We start from the raw sequence: 16959 nt of genomic DNA on the forward strand, positions 1-16959 counted from the left end.
ACAACAAATATGGCTTCTAAATATTGTCAAGATATTTCACAGTTTGGTTAAATAGCAAAAGAAATTCCACAGTAGCTTGTAGCAAGTTAAAGGCATGATTGGGCATGTAGTAAAAATATAATGACATTATGTAAAGCCCCTAGAATAAGAGCAGTCAGAGCCATACAAACACTGATGATACAGATCTCTAATCCATTACTTTGATAATAGGCCTACATGATCTAGCTATCTGTCTCATGAGTCTAAAGGTCAGTCACATTAGATATTCGTTTTGACTGGGCCTGCTACATGTAACTTTAAACCATTCATTGTCATGATAATACAAGTAAGTGTCTATCAAATGTCAGATGAGTTTGAATGGTCTTTACTATCAGGTATTGGTTCTGAACCAGCCAGAACAGTTTAGATTGGCCAAGTAAATATATTGTATTATAGCTATCAAATTCCGCTTGTCCTGAGGGTCGCATGTTATGGGCAGGAAGAAAACAAACTTGGGTCTCACACAGTTTCCTCCCCAAAACTTTACTACAAAACCTGACACTTTTTTGACAAGGACAGATGGTGAAATTAGAGCTTGCAAGACTTTGTTCACAAATCCATATTCAGCCTTGCACAGGCAAATAACTCTTTCAGTTACACACAGATTGTGCCTCGTACAGAAATGCAGAGACTATTATCAAAGCAAGAAGGGGGGTCAACCCCCTTTCACGGTAATTGCTTGTGTGCACAGGTGTGTTCAGAAAGCCACGGTCTGCTCCAAAAGGGAAAGGGAAACAACGAAGGGTTTGTGACTAAAAAAGCAAAGTAAAATGGCAGACCATGGTTACACAGGTGTACCTAAAGTGTGCACCCTTAAAATGTCAATCAGATGCCTCTACCATCAAAGCTCCAAAATCAGTTCCTCCATTTTTGAAATCATTTCATGATTGCATACTCCAGTCTCCATGTATGTTATAACTGAGGAGCACATAATAATTGTTATCCATGACATCTTCTCAATCACCAATACCTGCAGACTCTCACAAAAGATTAAATTTTGTTCTGTTTAAGTCTCTGCTTCACTCCATCAATTACGCACTGCTTCTAATTTTTCATTCCCTGCAGTGGAAGAAGGTACTAAGTCTCTTCTTGTTTCAATAATGTTTCTGACATCATTGCATTAACTAAGATATTATGATTACATGGTGTGGAGGAATCCACAGTAATTTTAATAAATATGAACAGCCAATTTTTTCTAAATTATGAAATGAAAGGCATGACTCATCATTAACAATAACAACAAAAGAAATTTATTTGTTGAGCCTTTTATTCCCAACCTGAAGTTCTTTTTCAAGATTTTTCTTTTCATAATTATTCTGCATATTGGAAAATAAGAAGAAATGACAGTATTAATTTCAATGAAGCCAGCAAAGCAAAAGTTAACACTAAGGAGCCTTGGATATGAAGACTCGTCCCAGGACTGTACATTCATAATCAATTCTGTCAATAATTGCCGGTCAGTTACCCCCTTTGTAACGCTTTGCAGTCTGTTCAGTGGCATTATGCATGAGACTTGATGAATATATACAAACCAATGGCTCCATATAAAGAGCAGTTGCAAGAACGCAAATCAATTACCAAAACAAGCTGGAGACTACTGCCAAATGCACCAAGTGAAACACTTTGACGGTTTTCAGACGAAGATGGGGGTCCAAACAAGCAGTGGTTTACATGCATTTACAAGTGTTATCCCTTAAATCTGGCTATGTTCACATAAGATCATTTTCCACTTATTATCTAGAGTACAAGTATACTTTACAAAACTGAAGAGTCTTGAAATATTTACCAGTGATATTCATTCTTCTGCTATTGAATCAGAAATAGTGACAAGAAAGAGATTAATCAAAACTGTAAAGTTTTGACAACATAATCATGAAATATACAGCTGTAACACGAATTTACCTCTTCGCTCTGCCAAATTTCCTTCCCACAAATGACCACAAATCTGATGGCTGTGTTCCAGTCAAACAAAGTCCATCACTACCAGTGACAACTTATTTGTACACAATTTCAATAGCACTTTGGGATGGAGGTTGTAAGAGGATTTAAGTAGGCTTAAAGGGGAAATCTGGGACAGTTTCAATTAGTCTAAAAAGAAAGAGTAAAATCTTTACAAGCACAACAGTTAAAGTTTGATCAAAATTTACTGAAAATGAAGGAAGTTTAAGAAACTGTGAAGTTTCAATAATTTTCACAAAACAGTTCTTGAACAGTCAATATGCATATCAATACGTAAAATTTATGCAAATAGTGAATTGACGATGTCATCCCCTGAAATCTTGCCATAATACAGGATGTACATAAAGTCATGAAATTTCCAGTTTTGGATCAAATGCAATTATGCCCCAGTGTCATACACAATATATCTGACTGATCATTATTAATTTGAAGGTAGTCAGCCAGGATTAACATTTTTTTACACTTTGAATAGCAGAAAATTTGAATTTCTCTCAATATTTTTGGTATATGATCAATGGAAATTGTGAGATGATGACATCATCAGCTTACTCATTTGCATATTATTCATAACAACTGTATGGGAAATTAGTGAAACTTCACAACGTTACAACTTCCCTAAATTCTCTCTGATTTTGATCAAATTTTTATTGTTGCACTCGTAAGATTTCACTCTTTCTTATAGACTACTAAAAAAAAACACTTATAATTGGCCTGGAGTTCCCCTTTAAAGGGATCCTATGTAGTTTTGGTCGAGACCTAACTTCAGGTTTCTAATTTTTTTTTTTGTGTGAGATAATGAGAAATCTCTTATGTAATATGAAAGAGCATGTACATTGCAAAAGGGATTCAATGTTTATTTGATGAAAATTGGTTTTGAAATGGCTGAGATATCCAAAACAGAGCAATTCTAATAAAAGATGGGACCCACCTATATTAGGATTGCTTTGTTTTACTTCTTTTTTTTTTTTTTTGGGGGGGGGGGAGATGTCTCAGCCATTCCAAAACCGACTTTCGCCTAATAAACTTTGAATTCCTCTTGGAATGGTATGGTCTGTATCATTTCATAAGTGGTTTCTTGGTATCTCGCAACATAAAGTTAAAAGCCCAATCCTCATCTCCACCAATACTAAACCATCCCTTTAAAATCCTCCAAGACCATGATCTGTGAAGAGACAGAGAGAGGAGGAGGAAGGAGTTCCAGGAGGCAGACGATCTCTGTTTACATCAAAATCTCAGAGAGGGGAGGATTCACCTCTGATTTCAATTGTTTTGACGCTCCATTCATCACATTTTCTCCTCCGCCTCGCCTGGGCTTTTTGCTCATCGCATCCCGGGCCTGGCGCGTGGGCACGTGACTCCATTATAACGGCCAAATAAAGCCATCACGACACTTCGACGGCGTAAAAAACGACGTCCCTCCCCCGATAACAGGATGCTTTATCTGAGGCATTCTGGGATTAATGGCCCTGCCGGGTGCGTGGGGCGGGACGAAAACCCGGCAAAAATACAACCAAAGACTGGTAATGTGATTAGGGTCAAATATGCCGGCTATGTTTATTCCATGAGAGAGAGGAAAAATGATGAAGATAAGAGTGGCCATGAATAATGTTTGATTCAAATGGTATCCATGACAGCTGGGGGTGTATCTTATCAACACTTTCCACTTTCATTGTTGGTCTCCACTTTGTTTCAATTGCTATCATCACTTTCAAAAGGGAAAGAAAAAAAGAAACATTGTTTGAGTTGGTTTGGCTTTAGACTGCTCTAAATAAACACACAAAATGTAAATAACAAATAAGAAGGCAGATGTCCCGTTTGGCAAATTTGAGAATTACCAACCAGCTTACAATATTAATTGTTATTACGAGGTGAAAACAACTCCTGATCAATGTTGCCACATCAATGCAATTTATTTGCAGAAAACAGAAAGAGGAAAAGGAAACATTTTTGTGGCATTTGCTGGTTTACAAAGCACATGACAGCACACATGGCACAAAATCAAGCCATCATATTCAACAGCAATGGCTCCTCTCTAGAGCAGAGTACATGAATGGTAACTTGCTGAGTGGTCTTAATCTTAATTTCCTCTCGTACCTGACAGCACCACGAGCGGGATTTAGGGGTGGGGTTTGAGGATTAGGATTACAGTGTGGGATCAATGTTGGGGGGGGGAGGTGGGACAGGCTTGGGATCTGGGATTTAGGTGCAGATTAGAGTTTCACAGGTTTGAGAAGCGGACATTTCGGGCATGTTGTATCATAGATAACATGGGTTGGACCAAGCAGGATCATAGCAGACTACAAACCACACGGTAATACCTTATCTGACACACATTATTCTTTTAACAGTAGGAGAATGTTTATATTTCATGTTGACTACGGGTTGTTTGCTAATCACATGAGAATTATACCCCAAAAGTATATAGTAAATGTATGAGCTGGTCCTTGTAATGTTTACACTCAGTGCTTTACCTAGAGGGAAGAGCTAGCTAAAATGAATTAGGCCTACATGTTTGTTTTTTTGTTTTGATTTAGGGTGTCAAATATCAAAAAAAAAAATGAGATACATGTTTCATTATCAGGTACTTGCAGGAAATTTTCACATTCACCACTTTACATGCCAAGGCACTCATACTTCCTTTCATAAGCAATCAGCTTACCAAATCACTGAAAACTTGATCTTTTAATTTAGTTCTCAAGGACAGCTCACTCAAGTTATCGACAACGCATCAGTCCAGCAGGAAGGCCATGGTGACAAAATAGAGATTAGGGAGACTGGGCGATTTCTATTCACTAATACTTATGCTGTAGTTTCCAAAACATCTATGCTATTTGGCGAAGCAAGCACTCTAGACAGCAGATGCACCAATCGGCGTATGAAGCACAGTAATGATTGAGGGAAAAAAAAAATTGCCTGCCCCCTCCAATTCTTGTCATCTACCAACATTGTTTGCACTCTGGGTAAGTCATTGTCTTCATCTACATGGAGTTTCAGTCATTCCTCGAGGCAACATACCCCCCCCCCCCCACCCCCAATAATTCCTTTTAACTGAGAGTTACTGAATTAGTCCATAATCAAATTACCCTGAACTGATGCAAAAAGCGCTGAATTTCTTGTAAAACCTTCCTGGTTTACATCTTGGAGAGAAAATGCCTAAGAATGAAGCAAAGACTGGAGGGAACAATTTGATGTACGACTGGAAGGCTGAGCTGCAATGTGTTCCGATGTAAACACACCCCCCAAAGAGGGGCCCCCAAGTCCACGGCCGTGTTCTAGCGATGAGTCAGAGTTTCTCTGACTGCGGTACTGAATCTGCTCTATCTTTACTTTGATTTTCTCTTCTCCTGTTTGGACAGCGTGTCATACAAAGTGATTTATCGTTACATTAGGATAACAAATGAATATTCATGCTGGAGGCCATTCTTGGCTTTAATACTTTTCACGGTCGGTCGCAGCGGCTCCCCAGTGCCGGAAAATTGGATGTGGGTCGCAATATAGAATTTGTTCAAGGAGGAAAATAATGAACCAAACCCAATGAAGCAGCACACATGACAGAACTCTCTTTAGATATCTCCATTAGATGTAAACTTAACAGATGGAGTACGCCGTCTATTATCTTTCAAACATATAGGCAAATGCTGACTCAAGAGCATTCCTACGATTGGCCTTTATAATGAGCAAAAATTATTTTCTGCTCATGAAACAATGGATAAGGTAATGACTGGTGATGGCCATTGATGAAAATTATGACTGATGTGATCATGAAAAATGATATCTGATGAGGATAATGATGTTCATGAAAATGACAATAATTGGCTATCTATAAAACTGCTGGAAAAATTAAATACCAGTGATGAAACTCACACTAGTGCAAGAGGTGATAATCTGCTGAAGATAATGGTGAGCGAGATGGTGATATTATGTCACATCCATATGACTGATGATGACAGTGAGGTCTATGATTATAACAGCAGCAGAGGAAAAATGGAGTAATGCTGTAAATGGTGATGATGATGATGATGATGAAGATTATGAAGGAGGTATTGATGATGGTGATGGTGATGGTGATGGTGGTGGTGGTGGTGGTGGTGGTGATGGTGATGGTGATGGTGATGGTGATGGTGATGGTGATGGTGATGGTGATGGTGATGGTGATGGTGATGGTGATGGTGATGGTGATGGTGATGGTGATGGTGATGGTGATGGTGATGGTGATGGTGATGGTGATGGTGATGGTGATGGTGATGGTGATGGTGATGGTGATGGTGATGGTGATGGTGATGGTGATAGTGGTGGTGGTGATGGTGATGGTGATGGTGATGGTGATAGTGATGGTGGTGATGGTGATGATGGTGGTGATGGTGATGGTGATGGTGATGGTGATGGTGATGGTGATGGTGATGGTGATGGTGATGGTGATGGTGATGGTGATGGTGATGGTGATGGTGATGGTGATGGTGATAGTGGTGGTGGTGATGGTGATGGTGATGGTGATGGTGATAGTGATGGTGGTGATGGTGATGATGGTGGTGATGGTGATGGTGATGGTGATGGTGATGGTGATGGTGATGGTGATGGTGATGGTGATGGTGATGGTGATGGTGGTGATGGTGATGGTGATGGTGATGGTGATGGTGGTGTTGGTGATGGTGATGGTGATGGTGATGATGGTGATGGTGGTGGTGATGGTGATGGTGATGGTGATGGTGGTGGTGGTGGTGGTGGTGATGGTGATGGTGATGGTGATGGTGATGGTGATGGTGATGGTGATGGTGATGGTGATGGTGATGGTGATGGTGGTGGTGGTGGTGGTGGTGGTGATGGTGATGGTGATGGTGATGGTGATGGTGATGGTGATGGTGATGGTGATGGTGATGGTGATGGTGATGGTGATGGTGATGGTGATGGTGATGGTGATGGTGATGGTGATGGTGATGGTGATGGTGATGGTGATGGTGGTGGTGGTGGTGATGGTGATGGTGATGGTGATGGCGATGGGGATGGCGGCAGCGGCGGCGGCGGCGGCGGCGGCGGGGGCGATGGCGATGGCGATGGTGGTGGTGATGGTGGTGATGGTGATAACGGTAGTGTCGGTCACGTTGGGTTTGAAGCACCCTGCTCTATGGCACAACTAGGAGCACAGATAGGTGTGGTCGGGATGTGGTCGGGTGGGGTAGGAGAGAAAGGGGTAATGGTATGATATCAATACTCACTACTTGGATTCATAGTCCTTCCACGCCTTCTCAAACGGCTTTTTGAGATCACCCTTCTGGCCCTTCAAGTCGCCCTTCAATAGTGTGTCCAGCGGGAACATGATGATGTTGTTGATGTTCTGGACCTTCACAAGGAATGAAACGGAGGACAAAGACATCGTTATGCACCACATCCCGAGTCTATGTCCAATGTTGGTTGATGTGATATGACATTTAATCATTCTTGTGTGAATGATTTTAGCTTTTTTATATATTACATAGAATTCCCCCCCCCCCCCCCCCCCCCCCCCGCACTGCAACATCGATATGCATACTATTATCAGACTTTGTCCCTGCAAATGCTTAGTTCCACGATCTATAACTGAGCCTTGGTGTCAAAGTTATAATCTTGCAGACCTTGGGTTTGAAGAAATTCAACTATTCACTACTTTCGTAAAATCATGTTGATGAAATGTCACATTTCCCCCTAAGGATAATACTGAAATGGGTGTGATCGCAGCTGGTTTTATACTCAAGCACTACACATCAAATTGTCATGACAAGCTGCCTACGGTCTAAATTTTTGCTGAGCCACCGAATATTTGTTTCAGTAATCATACATACGAACAAGGTAATCTAAACCATGCTTGGATTGTTCAAAATTGCAGAGTGAATAAAAACTTCCTGCATATTTTCAGATTTGGTGGACATGTCAGAAGTACAAACATCACAAACATTACATGAATGATGCACTATCTAACAAAGTATATCATACATATTGTTCTTGAACTATATATCTAAAAGTAAAACTAAAACAGAGACTAGATCACGTTTTCAGAGTACTGTTACCCAACAATTTTTACCCCTGCCCTCAAGAGATCTTACTAGACTCTTTAGTAACGCTGCCAGTTCTTTGGTGACGACAGAAAACTTGAGGAAGGCCGCGCCGAGGTCGGGTTCCCGCTCCCTGGTGAGCGTGCTGGAGCCGAGCTTCTCCAGATTCTCAGAGAAAGATAAGAGATTTCCTACGTATGCTGTATTGAGAAACAAAAGAGCGAGAGATGGGGAGAAAAAGAGAGCAGGATTGAGTGCCAGAGTCAACACTGCAGTGACATTGGAGGAGAAATTGTTTTGTACACTTAGAGATTCAAGACCAAGAAACTATATTTTACTGGTTTGATGTATTCTTTTTTTTACAATTGCTATTTGTTTGCTAATACTTTTAATGTAGAATAAATATTTCTCTTTCATTTGGGTAGTATTTGGGTCATTGCAATTGTCTATTTTGAATGTGGAATCATTAAAAGCCTCTAAACTGATACATTTAAATACTGATCCTGAAATTGGCAATACATTTTAAGCAACAGATAATGCTTCCATCTGAAATTGACAATTTTGTATTTTTTGTTCTTGTGCAGCTTTAACAAATTCAGCCAGTTCCAACTATACTGTACCTCATTCATCTTTCTCTGATGAGATGCGCAGTAAAATTTAGAGGTGCCAATTTGATGCTGTCAAATTAATAATTTGTGCAGTCAATTCCCAAAAGGATATGACGAGTTCAAGCATTATGAGTTGTGATTAAGGTCAGTTGGGTCTACTGAATTGTTATGCAAGGTATTGCATTATTTTTTTTTTCTATTCAAGAGGCAATTACTCTATCAGTCATTAATTTGGCAGGAATATTTTGCAAATTTTAAATTGTGATAGCTTTGAGCATGGTAAAAATCTAAGACTAAAAACCATTGCACTGGACAGGGGAGATGTAAATACACAGTGTAGCATCCATTCTCAAGAAGCAAAATTATGAATTTACAACTTAAAGATGATACACCTTACATTTATGATGTTGCAGCATTCTATGATACTTTGGTGTGTTGTTGATTGTGCAAATTTGTATAATAGTTAACAGCAAATACTATTGTGTGTAAAGTATTATGTGAGCTGTCTTTTCTCCTTCATCTGGATCATATTTTAGTTTAACGTAGAAACAATGATTACAACTTTATGACTGCAGTAATACTTTTCTTTGGCAACAGCATTGTAAAACAATCTGTCATCACTTGAGTGGATGATATATGAAAAAGAACATAACATTACTTTATTTAACACTTAATACCAGAAATCAATATTTAATATCAATATTAATACTAAAAACCAACAACTATATTTGAGGGAAATCCTGTGTCTATGCATCAATATAGCAGCCATCAAGTAGATTTTCAATGATGTGTCTCTTTTTTTCTTTCAATCAGAAATTCACACATGACTCAAATACCAAGAATATCACTTGCTTCTCTATTCCAATGACAAAAAGTGACTGAGTAGAAGTCATACATGAGCATCTCAATATTGATGGAAAAAAAATAAACTAATTAGTAATAATAAAGGGATACATGTATAAATGCAATCCCTCAGCTATTCATGCAGTTCATATCATCCACACGTTGCAGTCAGTGAATAGTCCTTGAGAACTCTCAGCTTACAGCCATGTGACCCGCGGATGGCACCAGTGTTGCGTTACCCTCAAAACATCTGGCAGACATTCATCTTGGACGGACAGACAGACGAGGTACATTCACGTTTGTCACAATCAGATGTTGTGGTTCTCACTGGCAATGAACTTTTAAGTGCATATCTATACCAAACAATACATGTACGTCGCATTGTGGTGGCCACATTTGCAATTAGAATGTTTTCATGACACATATCATACTTTTTACGCATTTTTTGGTCAAGAACCCTACCGGCACTACTAATTAAAAGATACAATATTACTGATGCCACTCACTCAATGCACCACACTGTGAAAAACATGATAACTAAACCCAATATCTTGGATGCATTCAGTGCCAAGTTCCATTTTAGGGACAGAAGGGCACTATGGACTTATGTGCTTTGCATGGCAGAACAGCTTTTTTTCTTTGTACATATTTTTTTTTTTTTTTTTATGGTAGGGTGGGGAAGGGAGGGAAGGGGGCTTGGCTTGGTGCCAGAATGCCACAAATGACAAACGACCCAGGGCACAAACAATCACCTGGAAATTAACAATGTATTTTTGATGACTAGCACATGGACGTATTCACCAATCAATTTGGTTCCTGCTCATGGCATCGACAAATGAGCTCTTTATGAATGGAGAATTTTCTTTTTCTCTCCTTGGTATAATTTGGTTGCGAATAATCCCCCAGCAGAGTGTAACTCAAACATGGACAAAAACCTGTATTTCATACCTTTATGAAATGGGAATCACCAAATGCATGTAAAAACTGTATTCCGTGGCAATTTTTATTGCAGCCATGTACAGCAGATATATACATTGTATGTTAAATATGCCAAGGTAAATAGCTTCTCCATAAAAAAATCATTATGGATGTTAATGTGCATAAAACTTAAGACACCTTTTTGCTTCCCTAACATTTACTTTACACACTCACTATCACAGTTATGAAATTTGATAATCGAAAATACCACAGAATTCATATTATACTGTAAAAGTGGACATTTTCGCGCGAGTAATTTTTCATGCTCAGCCAGGTAAAGACAAGTTCCGCATGTTTTTAATTCCACAGAATCAAGATATGAATTACTGGAACATATGGAAAGCAAAAATATTTGTGCATTGACATCCAATTCATGATTCATAGATAATATATCATTGACTTCATTAAGAAAAAAGATGGCTATCCTTTTTTTGTAAATAATTTCATTGCCACTAGGATTTATTATAGTTCTAAATAGATACAGAATTTTTACACAGCAAAAAAAAAAAAAAAAAAAAAAAAAAAAATTATTACAAAATTTTGTACTGCCATGCAGCAGACATAAAGCCACTGTAGATAATTTTATTTTTCATTGGTTTCATTATTTACAAGTACAATGTACTTTGGAAACATTATTTCCTCCTTGTAATACATTCTATACAGGTCTGGGTCAATGTGTTATCATGTGCAGATGTGAATGTCTTCCACCAGAATATCTTTGTTACATGGTCTGCGTTATTTGTAAAAATCCCCATCAATCGACACAAAGCAGGACCTTTTATCAAATTATAGGTAGACAGTATATAAACCATCTATGCAATGCTGAATTTAAAGCCTTGTACACCGAACTGCATTTAAATTGCCATTCCATCACAGGGCAAGTCCAAGATAAGGTCCCCTCAGAAGGCAAAATTTCATCTTTGCTCAATATTGACATGTTTGGTATCATTTTAAAGCTTATGAGTTGAAGTTTTGGTTTCCGTGAAGGAAAAAATGATATTATGTAAATTTATGCAAATTTCAAGGGCTTCATTTGCATAAATGTGAAACACAGCGTTACGTATGGGACATTTATAAAAATTCATATTAATTTGAAGGAAAGCAAATAATAATTGATTAATATGTGGACATAAGAAGTTCATCACATAGTTTAACTTGGTATGAAAATTTAGGGATTATGCAAATGATTATGCAAATTAGCTCGTGTCCTATCATGAGATGTCCCATACGTAACAAAATGAGGTCATTTTTTTAGGTTTTTTCTGAAATTGCTAAGGTTATTTTAATGCCCTTTTGGAAAGTTCTAATTTATTGTTTAGAGAAATTAAATACCAGAGAAAAAAGAAAAAAAATTAAAAGAAATACTTTTTATTAGGCATTGAAATAATGTTACGTTTGGGACAAATGCGTTACGTATGGGACATCCTCATACATATTGCATGTGAATGCATGTAGCTAGCTGGGAAGGTCCCTCAGTACACAAATGGTCAATCATCCTGAAGAAAGCATCCCAACATTGTAGCTACTTTTTGAGTTATAGACACTTGAAACAATACATGAACTTGACCGAACAATTTTCAGAAAGGGGAGGGGAAAATGGCAAAATTATTACACAATGAAAAATCAGCATTAAAGGGATGGTATAGTTTTTTGTAGAAATTGGGATTCAGTTCTCAACATTTAAAGAGATGATTGGAAACCAATTATACGAATTACTTAAGAGCATAAAATCCTAAGACTAGAGGAATTCAAAGTTTATGTGATGGAGATCCAATTTGAAATGGTTGTGATAGTATATATATAGAAGAAAAAAAAGTAAAATGATTTTTTTTTTTATTGCAAGTGATACACAAATTGTCCTTATTCAGTTTTCAGTAGTAGCCACAACAAAATTCATGGGTATACATACTGAGTTGTGACTCGAATCAATGACCTGACTGCTAGACAGACATCATATATCTACTCGATCACTGGGGTTCCACGCAGCAGGTATTGCTTATTTATTAAACTTAATATTTCTTGTGTCAAGTTGTTTTTTATTGAAACTAAATGGCAAACTGCCCATCATCAATGCAAGTAAACACTTTAAACTATTCAATTTTTCAGTAGTAACTATCCTGATAAAAATAGGGCATACTTACTCAGGTTGGTCATAGAAAATATAGAATATGATTGAATGTGATTATGATGGTAAATATCTGGGGAATATTGTTCCCTTGTCAATCTGGATCAGTATTTGAGTAATTTCAACTGATTCCACCTCAATAATTATGCAAAAATTTGTTTAAATGGGCATTTTGCAAAATTATTTTGCAAAATACCCATAAACATGGTTCTCCACACACTAAACGAATGGGGAACAAAGGGCATGCATACCCAGGTTGGTCATAAAAATATAGAAATATGATTGAATATGATTATGATGGTGAATATTTGGGGAATATTGTTTCCTTGACAATCTGGATCAGTATTTGAGTAGTTTCAACTGATTTTACTTCAATAATTATGCTAAATACCCATAAACATGGTTTTCACACACTAAATGAATGGGGGACAAACTGTCCCATACGTAACTGTCCCATACGTAACACGTCATGTCTGTCTTTAATTAGAACCTGTAATTAGAGCTTTTTGCCTAATGACATGAAACTTACCTGTGATAATCTTGAGTGTTGTGACTTTCATCACAGTGAGTTACAAGTTGTAGAATGAAATACTTTCAGAGAGTTTTGAGGTTGAAAAAAATGTTCAAAAAAACAAAATTTTTCTGGTCCCATACGTAACGGCACATATTTTCTCTTCTAGAATATAATTATCAAGGTCATTTTTCTCAATTTTTTACATGATTATACTTCTTCTAGATATCAATCACCATGAAGAAGTTCAATATGTTCAAAGGCCATTAACACTATTTTTCAGGTCATAAAAGTCTCTGAATGTCCCATACGTAACGTGCGCGTTATCTTGGACTTGCCCCACAATGGAACTTTTCAATATGAAAGTTACAGAATTTCAAGATTTCTCATGTCATTACAGAAGGCTGAAGTTGCTTGCAAACACCTGGTAAATCAGCTGAGGTAATGCTGTCCTAATCCTGCAGCTCTCTTAGTGCTCTGTACATAGAAATATCATAAAGTCTTGCTCTTGAATAGTTCATAATCTAGCAACTGAAGACTTTTCCCCTTTTAAACTTCTGCAGCCATGACATCATAGCCCTTTCTAATTTCAACATTATGCAGTTGCTGCTCATACCAGTTTTATTAAAGACAAATGAAAAACTTTAAAATGTCATAATTCTCTATTTCTGAGGCAAATTTCGAAGTAATCAGTTGTCATAACCCCCTTTTCAAACAAAGGCTTGACATCCTTGCCGCACATGTATGAAAGGATTTAAGCACAGCATATGCACAGAAATTATCCTACAATTGTAGTATGTTAATAGGCATACAATGCACGGAAGAATGATTATTATGAGATACATTCCACAGAAGCTTCTGCCAAATTGTAGTGCAGCTTTAAGGTTGAGGGCCCTTCGGACAGAGATAATAGAGTTGGCTCCTCTACCATTAGGCTTCATCACTCACAAACTGCCCAGTGGCACTGACTTCAACTCCCTCTTTGTCAAAATCTCTGAACGTCAATGACATTGCATGAACAAAAGTCTCCTACAAAAATGATACTGTAAAACGAGAAATGTTCGCGTGCATTTTAATTTCGCGAATTTCGCGAGCGCGAAGATTCGCGAAATTAAAATGCACGCGAAAGCTCTTTTCTACACTATATGCATTGAATACCAGTTCCAGTTCGCGAAAATTTCATGCCGCTAAAAAGGCCGTCGGCTCCAATTCGCGAAAAATTCATGCCGCGAATATATCATGTTTTACAGTAGTGTTCTTGAAAGGGATGTTTGTTTTCATGTGTAGGACTGAACAATTGTATCTGTTTGTTTGTGGAGTATGTCTGTGTGGGTCATTTAAGGATGAAATATGGAATGACACCAACTGGTGTAAAGAAGAAATTCACTACAAAAAGGGTAAGATATGTTATAGGGCCTTGCATGGAAATATGGATTTATGAATATATGAAAGAAAACTATAAGAAATCCCTTCATCATTCAGTAGGAATGCAAATGGCACTGGAGCTGCTAATGCAGTGCTTTTATAGCTCATATCATACAGCATATCACTGTCATGTTTGCCTATTCAGAGACAGTGAACTTAATGTACAAAGTTACCAATATTCTTCCCAGCATTTGCCTGATTTGGCAGGTAATAAAGCAAAAACAAAAAACAATAACAAAACAAAACCTTTCAATGTGCCTTAAATTTCAGGGGAAAAAAATCAGGTGTGCCTGTGCAAAAGTGTGTGAAATTACACGTTTGGAGAGTCAACAAACTATGAGGAGCCTTTCTGTGTATAAAGCAGTGGAAAGCATTCTGTAATTACCTCCTCGGAGGTCATGTTTTTGCTAGCGTTGGTTTGTAAAGTCTGTTTGTTTTCAAAATAGCTGAAAAAAAACTGTGAACGGATTTGGATGAAACTTACAGAAAAAGTTGATAATGACACAAAAAACGGATGATCATAAACTTTGGTAGTGATCCAGACCACCATCTGAATCCAGGATGTTTTTTAAAAATTTTTTGAAGGGTTTTCATTAGCAAATGAAGCCAAAAAAAGGATGGCGTTCAAGCTACATGTATTTCAGATGAGCGCATGCTCTTGGCACAGCGTGCAGGAGCTGGTGAGGTCCGTGGACTCTGAGACACAATATTACTGGGAAATTTTCAACATTCGTGTATAGGTGGAAATGAGTTGCTTTGTGGAGGTCTGCACTGTCTTGAGTGCACTTCTAGTTTTAAACATGAAGTTACTAGGCTAGAAGGAGCCGAAAAACAGCCATGAAAAAGGAACATTACACAACGTCCAAAATATTGCATGCTTGCACAAACTGTGGATACAACTGACTTGAAAAGACTGTATAAACTTGTCAGGTCTTATGCTGTAAACCAAAAGAGTGCTGTATTACATATTGTATATTCTTGGTTTAGATTTCTTAAGTCACCTCCCCTCCAATCTCACCATTCCATTTCCTGTTCCCCCTTCCCTTCCCCCTTCCAACAATGACTGCAAAATCATCTCTCCCACCCCCCCCCCCCCCCACCCCCACCCACCATACACATGCATGAGAACACACTGGCAGCATTCACATTGGACCCCACATCATGGGGATAGCCACAAGAGATCTTCCCTTTTTCTACAACTGACTGTCCACACTGCTTTGGGCATGCACAGATCTGATGGCCCAAGATCACTCCCCCTTCCAAATTTTGTCCCCCCCCCCCCTCCACATCCCCGACTCGCTTTGCTAGGAGACGGGGACAAGTCCCAGAGAATGTCCACACTATGTTTTTGGAGGGGAAAGCCCAACAAAATGGGACTTTCCCAGTGATGCCAGGGACAAGTGTGAACGCGGGGACTGTCACGTGTCTGGCAAAAGGCCCTTGGGGGGAGACGTTAAATCATGTTAACAAATCAGATTAGTAGCACAACGCCAGCAGTAAATTGGGGAGTGAGGCTCGCTGACATGACATTATAGCTAATCCATACTGTTGGACATTGGTAGACCACACACAAATTCTGAACACATGACATGTGTGTGTGTGTGTGTGTGCTGTTGCCTCAATTTAACTCTCCCAGCTCTGCGGTCTTAAAATGCCAACGACAGCGTACACACCCAGATTGCCTGTGGCACTGACAGGGTGTACCTATACAACTGTAGGTACACATTGAAGCCCACTTTGATTTAAAAGCTTAAATACCCTCAAAATTTAATCAATATCTCGTAAATTCAATTTAATTCTACATGCTGATGATCATAAAACAGAATATTTAGAGTATCAAATGTGAGGAGAGTTAACAAAGAAAGCCAAAGGCTCGAGTTAAATGTGACCCCATTTGTAAAGAACTACAATCAGGTACACAAATATGGCTACAAACTTGGATTGAAAAATTCTTAAAACGTAAAAGATCAATTAAATGTAAAATTAAACAAGCTACATTTGTACTACACTCAGTAAACAAATAAACAAATAAATTCACAACAAATCAAAACTGACAAAGATAGAAAGGTGCATGTGGTATGATCAAGTAAGCACAATTGAAATGTCTCCTTTTGTTTTACCTAGACTTATGAATGTTTTGAGTGGTTACATTCAATTTGAATCCAGACTTAGCACTTTTGAACATATTTATTAATAGAATTCTTCAGTTTTATGCTCAGGTGACACAATGTTGATTACAGAGACCTACAATGCTGTATGAACAACTATCACCATCACAAATAAAGTTGTATTTAATGAATTCTTTTATAAGGTCGATTAAAGGAAACACTGAGTATCTCATCACTCACATGTTTTCTCTTAACTAATGAAGCGTAACGTAATGCATTTTGTTCGTATTTTCACAGCTTCATGCTGACACAATATCACAGAATCTGGTAGTATATA

At 38.1% G+C, this 16959-nt stretch overlaps 1 protein-coding gene across 1 annotated transcript in view; it reads right to left on the bottom strand.

The window, feature by feature from the left end:
• The window catches only part of LOC139723458 (arf-GAP with SH3 domain, ANK repeat and PH domain-containing protein 1-like), a 139072-nt gene that overhangs the window by 74056 nt on the left and 48057 nt on the right, over positions 1-16959 (bottom strand). Inside the window, exons 3-4 of the mRNA XM_071634702.1 lie at positions 8076-8224; positions 7212-7336 (exon numbers count right to left, since the gene is read on the bottom strand). Coding sequence (XP_071490803.1) covers positions 7212-7336; positions 8076-8224 — 274 coding nt within the window. The remainder of the gene's footprint in view (positions 1-7211; positions 7337-8075; positions 8225-16959) is intronic.

This window comes from Diadema antillarum, unplaced genomic scaffold (assembly GCF_040938485.1).
Source record: "Diadema antillarum isolate AM-2024a unplaced genomic scaffold, OU_Dant_1.0 scf00000191, whole genome shotgun sequence".
Taxonomy (NCBI): domain Eukaryota; kingdom Metazoa; phylum Echinodermata; class Echinoidea; order Diadematoida; family Diadematidae; genus Diadema; species Diadema antillarum.